The 18879-nt window shown below is 39.7% G+C and overlaps 1 protein-coding gene across 2 annotated transcripts in view; it reads right to left on the reverse strand.

Annotated features, from left to right (window-relative positions):
- The window catches only part of Slc35f5 (solute carrier family 35 member F5), a 33632-nt gene that overhangs the window by 8679 nt on the left and 6074 nt on the right, over positions 1-18879 (reverse strand). For both annotated transcript variants that reach the window (XR_003377068.1, XM_005348246.2), the window contains exons 4-13: positions 18382-18525; positions 17180-17242; positions 14743-14824; positions 13322-13512; positions 11324-11405; positions 10061-10148; positions 7256-7320; positions 4038-4142; positions 3325-3484; positions 994-1084 (exon numbers count right to left, since the gene is read on the reverse strand). Coding sequence is in view for 1 of the 2 variants with exons in the window: in XM_005348246.2 (XP_005348303.1) it covers positions 994-1084; positions 3325-3484; positions 4038-4142; positions 7256-7320; positions 10061-10148; positions 11324-11405; positions 13322-13512; positions 14743-14824; positions 17180-17242; positions 18382-18525 (1071 nt within the window). In the remaining variant the exon portion in view is untranslated. The remainder of the gene's footprint in view (positions 1-993; positions 1085-3324; positions 3485-4037; positions 4143-7255; positions 7321-10060; positions 10149-11323; positions 11406-13321; positions 13513-14742; positions 14825-17179; positions 17243-18381; positions 18526-18879) is intronic.

Here is an 18879-nt window from a genome sequence, read left to right on the forward strand (position 1 = left end):
AATATTCAAATTCCACATGCAGAGTTAAGTGGCTGTCTTCCTCCTGCAGCTTTAGGCAAAGGCATACCTCTCTCCTCTGCCACCCTTAGAAGCACTAAAGAAACTTTTCATAGGGTGAGGTAGCACATACTTCTAATTCCAGTACTTGGGAGGCAGAGGCAGATCCCTGTGAGTTCAAGGCCAGCTTGATCAATGTAGTGTGTTCCAGACCAGCCAGGGTAATAGAGTGAGACCCAAGCTCAAGAAAAGAAAATAGGGGGGAAAAAAAAGAAAAGAAACTTCCCATTTCTCTAGGCTGCAGCCAGAGATGCCCCTGAGTGTTACTTCTGCACCATAATTCATCACCAGAATCCCCATGTCCAGAGCAGAACTTCGTTTAAGAGGGCAGGGACACCTCGGCTAAGTGCAACAGAGGTGAGCATTCACCATGACACCACATCATCCTCCTGGAGTTCACTTCTATGGCAGTGTTAGCACAGTGTTAAGCAACCACTGGAGCTAACCTGCATGCCCACATGAAGATAATGGACTAAACCTTTCAAACCCCAATTAAATGTTTTCCTTTATAAGAGTTGTCGTGGTCATGGTGTCTCTTCATAGCAGTAGAAACCCTAAATGATACAGCTGCCTTTCCTTAGGTGACGTTTTCTGAAAGAGTTATTTACTGACCTAGAACTCTCCCTGTGGGCTAGGCTGACTGGTCAGTGAGCCCTGGGATTCCTCCTGTCTCCACCTCCCCAGCACTGGGGTTACAAGCATGCAACACTACTCCTGGCTTTTTTTTTTTTAACATGAATTCTGAGGATCAAGCTCCAGTCCTCAAGTTGGCAGAGCCATTCTATCGGCTGAGTCATTTCCTCAGCCCTACTATTTCTATTTCTATGTGCTCGAGTCCCTCTCAGAGGCAGAGAGAAGCATCAAGTATCATCCATACGACCCCCTTATTATCTAGCTGTCACGGGGTCCTAGAGCCTCAGGAAGAGCCAGGCTTACCTTTCGCATGCACATGTCGGCTATGATGGAGAGAGGTATCGTAAGGCTTAGTGCAAGTGTGCCTATCAACGATGAGGTAAGAAAGCAGCCCCTGAGAAGAAGAAAGGAAACATAACTTCTATATTATAAACATTTTTTTAACTGCCACTCAACAAATTAAACTAAGTTCCTATCCTATAATATGTGCCAGAGAGATCACAAGCAGAGGTGAAAGCTGTGTATGGACAGAGATATAAAAAAAAAAATAATTACTAAAATGACTCCAAAGTTTGTCTTTGACTATTAAATACAAATATGGAATTACAGTGTTCTGGGTGCTGTATACTATTTTTAAGATCTGTTTGTATATATTACTCAATTTTGTATATATATATGTATATATATATATATATATAATTTCATTAATTTAAAAATTATTGAGCCAAGTTTTTAGATTTTTTGATGATACCTAACAAAACCACATTACCTTTCTTTAGATTTTAAAAACTATTTTTTCCCTTTGCTGCCTTTTTAATCTTTAAATTTTCTTACAAATACTTCAATGTTTGTTGGTACAGTCTTATTTTGGTTTCACTAATGCTTTTTGTCAGTTTTGTTCAATAAAAATGAAAATAAAAAGCTAATGTATAAGAGTGGGTCTGAAAAGATGAATGCAGTTCCTTTAGGGACCAGACAAGGATGTGGGATTCCCTCTGAAGCTGGCAGTGGTAAGCTTCCCAATATGGGTGCTGGGAACTGAATTCAGGTCCTCTGCAAGACCAGCATGCACTCTTAAACACAGAAACATCTCTCTAGCCCCCACCAAACGGCATTATTTAAACTGAAATCATACACAAACTTTAAGAAAGTGATAAGCTTATGTCATAAGGCCCAGCTCTTTGAAAACTTCAATCTGACAGAAACAGTACTAAAACTATAATGGACATCTGACAAACTCCATATGGGTTCAAACTTATGGTCCTTAAATGAGAAAAAGTCTAACATATATAGTATGCTAGCATCCCAATTGATCCATTCATGATTTCCACCTCTGACTCATCCATCTGTAAAGTTCTGAATATAAACAACGCAAAAGAAGCCTGGGAACAACCGAATATTCCCAAGCTCCCTAAGTAAGCAACACCCCTGGAGTTGCACTAAGAATCCATGAACTCTCATATTAAAACATACAGTGTCCACTAGTCCATGGCTACTTTCATTTGTATAACACTATCTTCACGTGTTCATATACACATGTTCATGTGTGTACATGTGCACTCAGGTATATGTACACGTGTGCATGTATAGACCACAGGTCACCATTCAGTGTCTGTTTCACTCTTCACCTTAGTTTTGAGACTAGTTCTCTCACTGAACCCAGGTCACTGATTCAGCTAGACTAGATAGCAAGTGAGTTCCATGGCTCTCCCCATCTCTGTGCTCCCATGTCATTCCACCCTGCCTAGACACCCGAACTCAGATCTTCATGTTAGTGCAGCAAGAACTTTATAGCTGAGCTATCATCACAGACCCCAACACTATGCTTTAAAAATGTATCTTTTATTTATTGATTGCTAATTTCATACATGTAAATTAACACCTTGAAAGCATTTTTACAAACTTAAACAATTTATATTGTCCTATTTAGCTTCAGCTCTCAAGACAGCCTAGACCAGTGATTCTCAACCTTGCCAATGCTGCAATGCTTTAATACAGTTCCTCATGTTGTGGAGACCCCCAAGCATAACATTATTCCATTGCTACTTCATAACTGTAACTTTACTACTGTCATGAATTGTAAGGTAAATATCTAATATGCAGGATATCTTATATGTGACCCTTTTAAAAAGGTCTTTTGGATCCCCAAAGGAGTTACAACCCACAGGTTGAGAACCACTGGCCTAGAGTCACCTGAGGAAGTCTTAAGTAAGGGATTGGTTGGCTTGTGTCATGTCTGTTAAGAAATTGTCTTAACTGATGATTAATATAGGCAGGTCTTCCCTGACTTCCCTCAGTGATGGACTGTGACCTGGAAGTGTGAGTTAAGGAAACTCTCTCCTCTCCTAAGTCACTTTTGGTCAGTGTTCATCACAACAGCAGGAAGGAAAGCAGGACAGTATTAGTTTGCATAGTATATTCACACATTTAGTAAACAAACATCTGAGCTTCTTTTTATGTATCCTCTTTGTGATGGGCCCACAAAAGTTAAAAATCAAAGTCCCTGCACTTATCAGAATAAATATATTCAATTACAAGTACCAATGTGGAAGGGATCTTCAGATCTCAGAAGACACGGAAAGATCCAAAGTCAACAAAGTGAAACAAATGAACTGCAGAAGTAACAGAACCTACCATAACCACAGAAACTCGGAAAGAACTGTTCCAATGAGGCCGTTGATAATGATACACAAAAGTACCACTTTATTGGGAAACTCGAAGTCCTCAAAGCCAGTATAATGAAGTACAAAGAACCCTGGCCATAAGAGCAGCAGATTAAACAGACCTACAAAACCTGAGTATAAAAGAGACACAGGTTAAAATCATGGCTGATTTCAATTTTCCAAACTTGATAACACTATTAGAAATGTGACATCTCAAAAAGGGCTTCAGTGGGTTGCTTAATTGGAGCTTATGTTGGTTTGAAGATTAGTTCTACAAACAGGTCAATTCCAGGGAAAAACAGCATCAGCACCTGGTGACTGTTGACTGCAGTTTGGCTGGGCAGATAGCTCAGTAAAGTGCTTGCTGCTCAAACATGAGTGCAGTCCTCAGCACCCAAGTGGTGCTCACTTGTATTCTCAGCTCTGGGTCATGCAGACATGGCTTTCTAGGACCCACAGGCCAGTTAGTCTCACTGAATTGTGAGGCCCAGAAGGTTCAGCGAGAGACCTTGGAATTCATAAGATTTCCAAAAAAAAGAAGGAAGGAAGGAGGGAGGGAGGGAGGGAGGGAGGGAGGGAGGGAGAAGTCATATAGAGGAGGAAAAAAGTCTCCATACTCTCAAAAAATAACCTATGAATTTATCATTTCAAGTAAATAACCAAAAAGGTTAAACATATACTTGCCAAAGAACATTGGAATATCCAATTTATCTTCTCTGTCTACCTTTCTCTTGATCATCACAATGTAGACAGCATAGAGCATCGCTCCAGCAAGGGACCAAATGGAACCTGTAAGAACCAATACATTATTTAAACTCTTGTACCCATTCAAGAACTCCTTCAACATATATTACTACATATACTTAGAGTCTACTAGTACAGTGAATACTAAATGAAGAAATGAGACTGCAAAAATAAAAAAAACAAACCTAACTCATTACATCCAGATCCTCCTGTAGGATAGGAACTGAATGGATAAATAAATATGCAAAAGCATTTGCCTTAGTGACCTAACAGAACACCCACAGAGGTTCTAACAATGAAAGTCGGATAAGTAACATTTTGTCTTTAATTTTGAAACGTGCACTTCTCAATTTTCTCTACATCAGTGATTCTCAATCTTCCTAACGCTGTGTCCATTAATACAGTTCCTCAAGTTGTGGTGTCCTTCAACCATAAAATTATTTTTTTTTGCTACTTCACAACTATAATTTTGCTACCATTATGAATCATTATTTAAATACCTGTGTTTTCTGATGGTCTTAGGTGACCCCTGTGAAAGGGTCATTGGACGTCCCCAAAGGGGTTACAACCCATAGGTTGAGAACCACTGCTCTACACGAACCAGGCTATTGTAAACTGTAACTAATGTTTCTCTTCTGCTTGATCTTGTTCTTCCCATCCCTCCATATGGACTTCCAGATACTCTACTACCACATCTATAAGGTCACACCTCTTCCACCAAGAATCCTTCCTACTCTGCTAAAATTCCATTGATTTGTCTTCTGTTCTAGGCAATGGAACATTTACTAATGCTAACTATGAGACTATGGGTTGAGGAGATGGCCCAGTGAACAAAGCACTTGCCACACAAGTATGAGGACATGGGTGTGAATCCCCATGACCCACATCAGGTCACTCATGGAAGTGCATGCATCTGTAATCCCAGCACTCCTGCAATGAGATGGGAGGCAGACAAGAAAATCCCAGGAAGTGTACATGCCAGCAGTCAGACATACACAGTAACAAGTAACAAAAGACCCCATCTCAAACAAGGTGGAAATCAAGAGCCAACACCTGAAGTTGTCCTCTGACCTCTACACAGATTGTGTCACACATGTGCCTATCCTAACACATTCACTTGTATACACATACACACCATATGTCCACACAAGGTAAAAATATTCTCTATTGGCTTCGTTTGTAATTCCCGTATCTTCTCTTAAACCAAGAACTGTTTGAAAACTACAAACACATAATGATTGCTTATAATTAGTTGAAAACGTGCAATATTATGTGAGGCTCACAGAGCATGGATAATTAGTTTTAATTAACTCATGTTCAACAACCCTTACGTAAGCCTTTAAAAACGATTAAAGAATGTGCCAATTGACCATTCAATACTTTAATCTGTTCGAAAAAACAGAATATTTATTGGAGGAAGTTAAGGCCTATGAGGCTGAGAGGAGCCAACCTGGAGTCTGCCTGGTGCTGTCGGAGGTCCTGATGGTGCCTAGCCAATGAGGAGGGACCATGCAATGTCAATGGATGGGAATGCCTGGGTGCTGGGAGAGTATATCAGATCCCCCTCCCCGTTGTTAAATAAACAAGTCTGTTGTATGCCTTCTACCTGACTCCCCATGTCTGAGATTTTGACACTGCACCTTTCACCCCCTCCCCTGAGGAAGATGTTAGGGCCAAGCAACAATTTATTAAGTTTATTTTCTTTTTATTGCTATCAGAATTTTTTTAAAGCCTGTCAACAAAATCTTATACTCCCAGAACAAGGATATATTGTAGACATTTCTTTGGTTTTTTTGTTGGTGTTTGGTTGATTGTTTGTCTGTTTGTTGGTTGGTTTTTCAAGACAGTGTTTCTGTGCAGTCCTAGCTATCCTGAAACTCACTCTGTAGACCAGGCTGGCTTCAAACTCATTGATCCGCCTGCCTCTGCCTGCTGAGTGCTGGGATTAAAGGCGTGCACCCCCATACTGCACTGCATTAAGTTTTATATACACAGAGAGGCTCTGGGTCAGAAAGAGAAGATGTACGTCAAAGCACAGATAACTGGGCAGTCCAGGAAGAGTTTGGAAAGCACTTCACTCACACATCTAGAGATATTAACTAGGTTGGGCTCTAGCTACCTTTGTTTTTGCTAAATCCAAGCAGCAGATCAAAATTAAATGTTTACTATAATAGTAACTGCTAAGGCAACAAACCAGACTGGATGAGAAAATTAGTGGGTGAGAGTATGACAACAGGATATTTCTATAACCTCACAGTATTTATGTCCCCATGAGATGCCTGCTATTTCACCAACTGGTCACCTCATCTGGAGCACCCTGACAGGCATACTTAATACCTACATCACTAGCAAAAGATTAAAGCAATGTCATTGGTCTTCAGAAAAAATGCACCAATGCCAGCCAGATCAGGAACGATTACTACCAATTTGTACAACACCAGTTTAACTAGAAAGAATTTAAGATGAAACCTAACTCCAATGGAGAAACACTGTACAGGATAAATAAGCTGTACCTGTCATACGTGTCAAACCCATAGAAGACAAGTAAGACTGCACTGGGGCTTCTGCTGAGAGGGCATTAGAAGAACAAGACAACTAAATGTAAATCAAAAAAAGATCTTAGGCCACTAAAAGAATGCTGTAGGAAGATGGCTGTATTAATGGTGGGTCTATAGCCCATACTATCAAAATTAAGTGTTCACTGTAGTAGTAACTGCTTATAAAAGATACAAAAGTGGATGAGAAGATTAGTAGGCAATGTTGATTCCTGATTTTTGTAATTGCTTGTAGTTTATATAAATTAATATATGGAGAATGTGGGTGAATTTATTAGTATCACTTCCAAAGGAAAAGTTAAACTAAAAGACAAATTTTTTTAAGACCCTATTACTGGGCCAGCAAGATGGCTTAGTCAGTAAAAAGGTGCTTGTTTTCCAAACCTGGAAACCTAAATTTAGTTCCCGGAAACCATAATGAAAGGAAAGATTTGATTCTTATCTTCTGACTTTCACTCATAAGATGTGTCACACATACACATAAATAAATGTAATAAACCTACGTGCCTGTCAGTGACACGCTGTATGTGCATGCATCTGCATGCATTGCAGTAAACACAAAGCTTGCTTGAATGCCCTAGAAGAGCACACTCATGTTCTTACCTATTGTGTCTCTTCCAGCAGACTTTTCTGACCCCGACAGGTTCACCAGCACCACGCCTCCAATACTGTAAAAGTAACACCCATTACTGATGAACAAAATAATAGGCTCCTAACAAACTAATCACCTAGATTAAAAACTAAGAACTCATCTTAACTCTGGGTAAAAGTGACTGAGAATTCAGTAGTTAATTGATGAGTGCTCCTCAGCACCGTACAGGATAGTGTCGCACTGACAGTTAACCCTCACAAATGCACACTGATGACTTATAGGGAAGGAATTCATGAAGAGGTGAAGTAACTTGACCAAGACCACATGACAGAGCTGGAACACAGGCAGCCTGTTCCCAAAACCCAACACACTTACATGCTACTCTTTTAATTATGGAAAGATAACTTGCCATCCCTTTGCCAAGCCTTCTTTCAAAGAGAAATAAGCCAAACCCAATAGAGCTAGCAATGGCACATTTTTGCACGTGAAATCTAACAAACAGAAGGCTCTTTTTTCACATTTGATCAGTCTCATCAACCCCAGGGCTGTAATGGGCAAAAAGAAGACCACTGAAGGCTGTTGCAAAGTCAGAGGACAGAGATTCATCTGACTGTCACTTGCTGAGCATCTAGAATAAGCAAAGCAGTATGTTCCAGTGGGAAACAAGAACATGGTTCTAGTCTTCAAAGAGCTCTCAGGGCCTTTCTATTTCTAGGTAGTTTATTGTGTATATTTTTGTCAAACAAAAAGAAATTTAAAAGATAGTCCCGTTCTCTCGCCTACTGATCAAAGAGACCTGGGCACATTTGAGGAGCAGTATGGAGGAAGAATATTTTTTCTCTTATGGAACAATGTGAGTAGAAGCTAAACAGAACACTCCTTACACTGGATCCTCCTACTCAGAGCGGCAGTGTCAGGTTTCCTGCTATGATCACTGTTTGGATTAGAGTCCGCTGCTGTTTACCGAGTTCCCACAATATAATAGAAACCATTTCATTTCCACTCAGAGGATGATGCCATGATGGTGCCTAAAAATACTGAGCACACATTGTTCTTACAAACAGTTTAGAATTTTGACCTCATCCGTCCACATTACTGTCCTATGAGACAAATTCTACTGTGATCCTCAGTTTATAGAAGAGGAAACAGGTAGAGAGATTTTAAAATGATGTGCAAGATCTCAAAACTAGTAATGGAGGTGGGACTGGATCACAGATAGCAGAATGTGATCCCTGAACTCTCTCAAGTCTGTTGCTATCTCATATTATATGCATAATCAAAAAGATTCAATCTCATTGTTTAAGGCCAGTTCAAAATAAAGTATTAGATGGTATTTATTACAGTTTCATAAGAACAAAATAACACAAAAATTAAAATCAATTATCCTAAACTACAGAGATTCTTTTCTAGGGCAGAAAGTAACTATTGGCCATGTGGCTTCTCTTACAACTCTGCTGCCCAGCAACAGTCACGGGTGATAGCAAATGAATGAAAATGACTGAGTTTCAATAAAAATTTGTTAAAACTGACAGGCAGCCGACCTCTCCTGGTCCTCATTCTTAACCTACTTTAACAAGAATATTCTGTCAAACACTTGCAAGTTCAACATTTTATATCCACTCCCTTCTTTATCAAACCTTTCTTTATTATATGGTACTAAGAAAAGTTAAAAATCAGCATCTATTTCAGGTAAAGTTCAATAAAACCTCATTTATGTGGTTTTATAGCCTCAACATAAATGTATTATATTTTCAAAATGCAAAAACACGTTTGCTTAAAACATTAGTCAAGCATAGAAAAGAATATATCCCTGGTAGTTATAAAGAGTAAATATAAATTAGGTGGGTCAACCAGAGTGTCACTGAAAGAGCTTGGTCAGCTTTCCCTTGTGTCTGAAAGCTGTAATATAGAACAGAAGAATGACTCATCTACAATGGCCAAGTGCAAGTCCCTTGGATACTTTACAGACATTGCTCCACACTTTACAACAAGGACACAAAGCAGGAAAGTTCTAGTCCTCTCAGGTAGAGCAGGGCTTAGGTGAAGCAGACTTCGATTCTGTCTCAGCTACACTAAGAAACAGCCTCATCATTAAATGCTCTGTTACCTTCTTTGCTCTCTCATTTTCCAAAATAGCTGCTTGGTCAAACTAAAGCATCACCTTTGAGTACTGTCTATGGGAAAAGCCCTCTGCTAGGCTCTCGGAATGAAGCCAGGTATTAGTCTTTAAAGGCTTACAGTCCAACAGAGAAGACAAGAAAAACAAGCTCACAGTTATGTATGTAGTTATTGGCAATGAGGCTGCTGTGCCCTGAGATAAAATTACCAAATGAATTAAACAGAAAGTAAGTAAAAAAATCACTGCAGACTAAGATAACTGGAGAAGATCCAATTTGACTTCTAGAAGAAAGGGACGAACTGAAGCCAACATAAAACGAGGACTTGTGTCAGGAAAAGGAGATAGACAACTGGTGATTATGCTGGCCTTCTTTTACCTCATCTTTTTTTGCTTATGTATTATAACATAAATTGTTTCAACATCATATTTTAAAGGCTTTATTATTTGTTTATGCCTACAAAGGTGTATAAAAATATGTATGTTTGTGTGAATGCAATGAGCGGCCAGATGAGGATGTTGGATCTGTCAGAGAAAGCATTATAGGCTTTATGGAACAGCCAGCTTGTTGGATGGGTGTTTAAATCTGATCCCCAGTCTTCATGATTATCCAGGCAAATTCTCTTAACAACTGAGCCAGTTTTCTAGATCTAATATCATATTTCTGAGCAGAGCAAACGAGCGCATGCTATATTCTTACCTTAAAATTACAGCTAATAGTTTAGAGAGGGTAAATCTGTCTCCACTGTTACTTGGAAACACAGCTGCAAGAATTAAAGTAAAAAGTCCTACAGGGAAGAAGAAAGGGACAGAAGAAGCTGTTACATTTACTTCTACCAACATTCCTCACCACCACTACCAAGGGCAACATGAGGAAATCACACATTTAACTTTTAAGTTGATTGTTTTGCTCTTTCAAACAACTAATGCTGCATTGAGAAAAAGTCAAATAAAGAAGAGCTTCTAAACTAAGCCACGTTTATTCTAAGAGTGCAGATAAGGGTAGGTCTACTTATTTTTAAACAGTAAGTACTAAGTTGAGCCTGCAGAGTAATTGTGACCTCATCAGTCATGCCCATGTTCTAACTTATTTCTACAGCTTTAAAAGGACTTCTTTTATCTTCCAGATTTGGAAGGTGAGTCAAATGTTAAAAATAAAACACCTGCTAGAGTGCAAATTTTAGATGGGAAATAAGCAGTGGCATTTAGCCAAAAAGAATCTGGAAAAAGATCTCCGAAAAGGAAATATGCGGGGTAAGACTGCCATAAAGGGAGGACAGGCCTAGGAACCTTCATACACAGAGGGTCGTGTATGGTGGCGCACACCTTTAATCCCAGCATTTGGAAGGCAAAAGTAGGAAATCTCTGAGTTTGAGGCCAGCCTGGTCATACAGGCTGAGTTCCAAAATAGCCATGACTACAGAGAGTAAACCTGTCATAAAAAAAATGGAAAAATAAGCAAACAAAACCCACAGAGGACCAAGGGAGATTATGTGCCTGATATACACAGACCTAGAACATGTTCATGCACTGCAGGATAAAAAACAGAGGCCAAGGGTGTATTCGTGGGAGAGCAAGTGCCCAACATGTACAGGCCTGAGTCTGATCCCCAGCAACAGCCAAAGACAACAGCCAAACCAAGAACTATACAGTATCTGAGGGAACACCAATAGCACAGAGGTCAGGCAGTGAACACTAACCATGCAAACATGTGCATTCCTGTAATACTGCTTGGAAGACAGGCACAGGTAGGAGGATGGCCACAAGTTCAAAGTCAGCCTGGTCTATACAGTAAAATAGCTACAGCTAAAAAGTAAGGGGGTACGTAACAACCCCCCTTATGAATTATAATATGCTAATGCACAGCAGAACTAAAATTTAGAATTGTGTCTACATATATACAAATATCACTAGATATGCATACATCAACTCATAATGCAGATTTTGAAGACATGATTCTTACCAGAAGTTGAAGACAAAATATTCACTATGGCAACCTGTGTGTCTGAAAGTGCTTCTTGATATGACAAATTCGCCAAAAACCACTATACAAAAGGGAAAAAAAGTGAAACCTCATGAAAAACATTTATAGCTGCCAGTTCAATTTATAGTCGTCCCTCTCACTTCTAAGCACTATTATTGTATGACATTTGTTTCTGTTTTTAAGATTTAAAAAAAATCCTATGTATATGTGTGTATCTGTGGGGGTATGGGAACTTTCATACAGTGCCAGCACAGGCCAGAAGAGGGTGTCAGATCCCTTGAACTGTAACCACAGATGGTTGTGAGCCACCCAGTGCAGGTACTGGGAACTAAACTTTGGTTCTCTGCAAGAGCAGTATGTGCTCTGAACCCTGAGCCCTCTCTTCAGTCCCCATAAGTGGTTTCAAAAGCTGCTCTATGAGAAAAAAAACAAATCACAGGCCCCCAAATAAGGACAAGCATTAATAATCATAATTGAGATCGTTGATATCTTGCTACTCAATTCCCTGAAGACACTAACCAGGCTAGACACAGCAACACAATCCCAAGTGCTGAGATTAAAGTTGCGACCCCAGCACTCATGATTGGGAAGATCACAAGTTCAACAAATTGAAGACTAGCCTGTGCTAGTGGGACCTTGTCTCAAAAGATTTAAATTAAGTTACAGTTAAAAAATAAACCAGAACTTATTTAGCATGCACAGAACCTGGTTTCAATTCCCAGCACCACAAACAAAAAAATAACAAAAGTTGGTTTTAAAAAAACCATTTGCAGAGGACTTGAGTTTGGTTCCCATCACCCACAATACATGTCTCAGAACTTGCTGTAACTCAAGCTCCAGGCAGTCTGACTCCCTCTTCTATGCTCCACAGGCACATGTGCACAGTGCTCGCGCTCGCTCTCTCTCTCTCTCTCTCTCTCTCTCTCTCTCTCTCTCTCTCTCTCTCTCTCTCACACACACACACACACACACACAGATAATTTTAAAAGAAAAATCAGCATTCAGATATTGTATGTTTGTGTAAAGGAGAGAGATTGAATATTAAATCACTTTAACATTTTTTATTCACGTACTGATGATACTTTAAGTTTATATAAGTCAAATTCAAGTTTGGGGAAATATGTTACATTAAAGCCTACAGGGCCTAGAAAGACGGTTTGGTGAGTGAGAGTACTTGCTGTGCGATCATTTGGATCTGAGTTCAGATCCCATATTCAAGAAAAGAAGCCAAGAACGGCCATGCCTACCCCTGCAATGATAAACTCAATATTCCTCAAATTGTGGGCAAGCACGGGTGCATGCGTATACACGTGCTGCATTCTAGGAACTGGCTTCATGTCTTTATTTATGGGCTGGGCTTTGTGTATAAATATATGTGTAGAAGCCAGAGGTGAGCTGTGGCTGTCATTCTTCAGGTCCCTCATTTGTTGAGCTACGGTATCTCACTGGCTTGGAACACACCAGGTAGCGATCCATGTCCCTGCCTCCCTTACAAGGGTGTAGCATCACACTCAGCTCTTTTACAGGGTCCTGCAATGGAACTCAGCTCCTTGTACTCACAACACAAGCACTTCACCAGCTGAACTGTCCCTGCAGCTTTAACTTCTAAACTCTCTGAGGCACGATAAGTATTTACTCAGTCTGATATTCTAACATCCCAGTGTGCCAGACAGCAGTTAGCAGAAGAAAATGAAGAACTCTAGGAGACTTACATTTCAATACTGCACTGTTGGTATGCACACCATCTTAAACATGTAAGGAAGAAAACAGGGCAGATAGATCAGCAGCTAAAGCATTGCCATGCAAGCCTGATGACCTAAGTTCAATCCACAGGGCACACACAAATGTGGAAGGTCATAAATGACTTCCTCAAGTTGTCCTCTGAACTCCACAGGCATATTGTGGCAATCCCGCCCCTCCACTCACATAGCATACGTATGTACAACAATAATAAATCTTTTAAAAAAAAAAACCTACCACAAAGCAAAAGAAAAAGCTGATTTTTGCTACTTGGGTTGCAGTAAGTTTCCCTACAGTCTTCAGTATGGATTCTTGATCCTTCACAGTAGGATAAGACATTCGTGACAACTTGGCCTCTAATGCATGGCTTGATGGAAGCTGTCGAATCTCCATGATATTGCTGAACCTTACCCGGGACTTCTTGGGAGCTAAAATGTAAAACATAATACAAAACATTAACTGTACCTTATATCCTATAAAAATGAAACATTGTTTAGTGATAAATACTGACTATTCCGATCACTTATGATCAAAATAAGACAATAAAAACACTAGAGTTATATTGTTCCCTGGTGCAGTTCTGCTCAGCTAAAAGAGCTAATGGGAAAAAAAATGATTTCATCTGTGAAATGTTTTAAAGAGTTTAAAACAGGGCAGGCAAAATGGTTCAGCGGGTAACACCTACTACCAAGCCTGAGGGTCTGAGTTTGATTCCCAGGGACCACATGATGGAAAGAAAGAACTGACTCTTGTAATTCGTATGCTGATCTCTAAACAGGCATACAAAATAAATTTAAAATGTAATACAATTTTTGAAGAGTTTAAAATGATTAAAATTCCAACAAAAGGTTTATAGTTGCATATGTACACAACCACGGTTCAGGATTTTACCATGCTTATTATTTTAGCATTTATAGAAAAGCATGATTTTGGTTATTCTTCATGGTTCGCTAATTAAGAAGAACCTTCCCAGCAAGCATCCAGAACACTCCTCTACACTGCAGGTGAACGCTGTGCTTTATACTGTGCTGACACTCTGAAAGAAAGTCACAGAAATTTAAAAACTCAAGTAATGTTTGCATTTGGGTCTCTGAGGACATGTTTATGAAAATATTGATCATTTAAATAAATAACTAAATAAATAAAAACATATACATGTATGGTTGGGACTGTAGCTCCATTGATAGAATACATGACTAGCTGGACTACTGGGTTCCATCCACAGCACTGACTAAACCAAGTATGGCAATATATGCCCTTATAATCCCAGTATTCAGAATGTTCAGATGGGGAACCAGAAATTCAAGGTCATCCTTGGCACATAGTAAGTTTGAGGCCATCTTGAGCTACATAAGAGACTGTCTCAAAGGAAAATAAATAAACTTATTTAATAATCTATTAATTATTAATTTATATATTCCTTTATATATAATGATAATGAAACCATAGAGCTTTCTGGTATCTGGAAAATCTAACTGAATTAATACAGAAATTATATTCTATCATATTCACAACCAAGTCAAACTTCCAGAAGAATGAAGGCCACATCAATCCCATAGAGGTCAAGACACACTATATGAACCCTGTGAGCTCACAGCAGCTCAAAAGAAGCTAAATTTCCATTCACTCTCAAGTGTGGAACCCTAAGCTTGACTTACTTTTTTCAGTTCCAATGTTTGTGCTCTCGAGCTTCTCACTTGGAAGATCATGAAACTTCACAGGAACATACAGAGGTTCGCTCTGGAATACAATGCGAACAGAAACAAGCATTAGCAGCAAAATCCAAAGCCAATCTATTGGGCAGAGTTTAAGTGCAAGGCACACAGACACAGGAACTGCCACAGCTCAGCTGTTCCTCAGACATCCATCTAGTCAGCATCACTTTCCCCAAAGCCTGGGAAAGCAAGCTCAACCAGTTCACACAGGCACAAGGAGACAAAGAATGTCAGTCATGAGAGGGCTCAACTGGCCAAGTGCTTTCTGTGTAAGCCTGACAGCCTGTGTTCAATCCCTAAAATCTACAGTGAAAAGGAAGAACCAACTCCCCAAAGCTGTCTTCTAACCTCCCAAGCATGCACATGACTCTCCACTCCCTCACCTAATAATAACAATAACTAAAATAAAGGTAGAAATGTCAAACAGTATCTTTGGCACTTTCTGGGAACATTAATACCTCAATATCATACCATCAATCCTCTCTCCACCAACAGAAAAATGTTCGTATTTTGGATATACACACATAGCATGCTGTGCTGGAAGAAGTACGTACATGAACTCCCTGTTACCTGGGCAGCTGAGGTGGAAGGATGGTCTGAGCCCACCACTGTGGAGCCAGCAAAACAGCATGAACCCTTGCCTCTCCCCACAAACAAGAGAACAAAACCACTCTGAGCACTTGCTAAACAAACACTGTTCTAAGTCCTGTCATAAGAGTGAGTAAACGAAGTTTCTTCCCCCATAATCGTGCAGCCCAATGGGGAAGGCAGCTAAGAAACAGCTTATAGTATATCTGCATTTGATGAATTTGTTTTACTATATGCATAAGATTCAACAACAAAAATCTTTTGGGGTGGGAAATAGGTAGGGGTATGAGGTATACATAGCTGTACAGCTACAGGTGTGGAGGCCAGAATTCTATCTCAATTGTTATTTCTCAGGAGCTGTCCACCTGGTTTTGGAAGCTATCTCACTGGGACCCAGTGCTCACCATTAGACTGGCCGGCCATTGGGTATCTTCACCCCTCTCATTGCTGGGCCTGCAAATTCCTGCCACCACTTTCAAGCTTTGTAGGTGTATAGGTGTTGAAGCCTGAGCTCAGGGACTCATGCCTGTGTGGCAAGGGCTATACCAACGGAGCTATCACTCGAACCCCAAACTAACAGTTCTTGAAAACATTTAAATAATTAAAAGATGGGGGAAATGCTACCACTGATTAGTTCTTACTATCATAAGGTTCGAATACAAAAGGCTAAAAATATTTCTCACAATAACTTAGAAAATAAGTATTTTAGAGGAACTGTCCTCAAAGCAGAGATACAAAAACAGCTAAGCAGGAGACAAAGTTAGACTCCAAGACCCAAATGCCGTGACATTTTTACAAATATTCTTATTTAAAGCATAACTCCCCCAACTAATATGCTTCATTTTTAAAAATCAGACTTCTACAACTTTCTCTGATTCTTCTTTTAATTCCTGGCATAGAACAATGACAGGACAACATCTTCAGAAAACAAAATATATTCACAAAACTAAGTCCATGAGTTTTAACAACTGACATGGTCTTCTTGACACATATAACTTTTGATTATAGCATTTGGCCTAACCCAATTTGACTTATCAGTCCTAGAGATAAAAGCAAAAGCTATTAGAACACTAGTCAGCACTTTGCATTCTGAGCAGAGCAAATGACATTACATCATCTTGATGCTTAAGATAGCAGAGAACAAACTTCTTCTCCAAGTTTAATAAAGTCCTCACTTTATTAACCTGCTAACTCATCTGACACACAATGTAGTTTAAAAATGAACAAACAATAGCACAATATTTTAAAACCCTGTATTAGAAGGACCAGTGAGATGATTCAGCAAGTAAAGGAAGTCACTTACCATACAAGCCTGGTACCTAAGTTCCATCCCCGGAACTCAGCTGATGAAAAGATAAATGACTGCAGAAAGTTGTCCTCTGACCTCCGCATGCACGCGTGGCACACACACACACAAACATACAAAAGGAATGTTACAGCAAGCAATCAGTGTAGAATAAGTGGATGAACAATTGGCTTATTCTCAGTGTCAAGCACCAATTCTGGTTTCCAGATGGTAATAATAGTGAGCATTAAGTTGAAAGATGGTAGAGATACAGGCCTGGCCTGGGCTTTACTATTTTCCTTCTGTAACTAGCTTTCCCCCTTCCTTCTCTCCCCACAGGTAGCTGGTCTGCTTACCCCTAGGCCCTGAGCCTCCCTAAGGAAAGGAAGTGCAAAGCAGTTCTCTCTCAGAAGGCACACACGTGGAGTCATATCTCTCATCCAACCGGGTGACATCACAGCTGTCTGGTTATTCCTGCTATGGCTGAACAAGAAAGGCAGCACTTACCAAAGAACTACTCACACTCGTGTCTGCTGTGCAAGCAGCAAAGTAACCTTCAGGGTCTGCAAACTAAGTACAGAGAACAGGACATCAAATTCACAGAAACTCATGTTATCATACAGGAATACTCAGCTCAAATGAACACAACAATCCAGAATAAATTTATGCATCTAACTATTGCATCTAACTATTGTCCCTACAACAGTAACTAATGCCAAGGGTGCAGCGATGCAGAATAGATTTTATCTTGTCTCTCCTGATGAAGAAATTGAGGCTGGCTGTTTCGTCAAAGTAGTAGCTACTAGATTAAAATTGCAGTGAGTCATCTAAGACTAAAGCTCAAGCCCTTTCCCTTATGCTATTGTAATATTTCAGACTCGCAGAGGAAGAGGGGTTAGTGAAAGAAGACAGCAACCCTTTGGTATTGTCATGAGACTAGACCGAGCTCAGGGACATGCCCACACTCTGGGAGCCACTTAACACTGTGAAGGTATGATTCCATTTCATAACCCCCGATATTCCAACAACAAAGTACTATTTAAACCCACACAAATGAACAGAAACAAACAGAAAATTAGACCATGGTTACTGGGGACTAGGGCAGGGGAGACAAGGAATCTCCCTTGTTTTTTTCTTTCATATGTTCTAATAAATCTTTATTTAAAGAACATTTCAAAGGTTGGAGATACTATATATTCTTGTTTATTGGACACAAAGTTTCTGTTTGGAACAATAAAAATTCCTAGAGATTGACAGTGCACAGCAAAGCAAATGCACTGAGTGCCACTGAACTGCACAACAACAACAACGGTCTGAGGGATAAATTTGATATTATATATATTTTACAATAATAAGAAGGGGAAGAAATGGCTAAAATTTAATGTTACATATGTCTACCACAATAGTGAAGAAAGAGAAATAATTTTTAAACAACGAAAAGAAATAAAAGTTTTTTTAAAGAATGAATAGAACTAGGCAGTAGTGGTGCTCCCCTTTATTCCCAGCACTCTGGAGGTAGGGGCAGGCGGATCTCTGTGAGTTTGAGACCAGCCTGGTCTACAAAGTGAGTTCTAGGTCAGCCAGGGCTGTTACACAGAGAAACCCTGCCTTTAAAAACTAAAAACCAAAAATTTTAAAATAAAACTGACTTTAAGAAAACGGATATACCACTAAACCTCAAAAAATAACACTTAAAATTAAAAACTTACAAAAGCAGCAGGTTTTCCTCGAAATCCTCTTGTACACTGTTGCCTCCAAGGTTTCCAAATAATGAAGCCCAGGAGGTACAGAACAAACATGGATGTTTTTGCAAAGGTGCTGAAGAACGGCTTGTTGTACTGAGTGAAGACATACTGCGGAGGAAAATGTAACATTTTATACAGACAACAGTAAGAGCTTTAAAACCTTTCTGCACGCCTCCATCTTGTCATCTCTTCACAGGTCCATGACGGGAGGAAAGATCAAAGAGATAAACACTTTAAGTTTCTCTCTGAATATTGCATGTGTCTTGCATACAAGAGGGAATATTGTCAAATGAAGCAGCAATAACCATAAAAAAAAACAGGTTTTTCAACACATCTATTGAAAACCTGCTATGCAAAAATATCTGCGTTAGCCGGGCAATGGTGGTGCACGCCTTTAATCCCAGCACTCGGGAGGCAGAGGCAGGCGGATCTCTGTGAGTTCGAGACCAGCCTGGTCTACAG

Source organism: Microtus ochrogaster, chromosome 6 (assembly GCF_000317375.1).
Source record: "Microtus ochrogaster isolate Prairie Vole_2 chromosome 6, MicOch1.0, whole genome shotgun sequence".
Classification (NCBI taxonomy): domain Eukaryota; kingdom Metazoa; phylum Chordata; class Mammalia; order Rodentia; family Cricetidae; genus Microtus; species Microtus ochrogaster.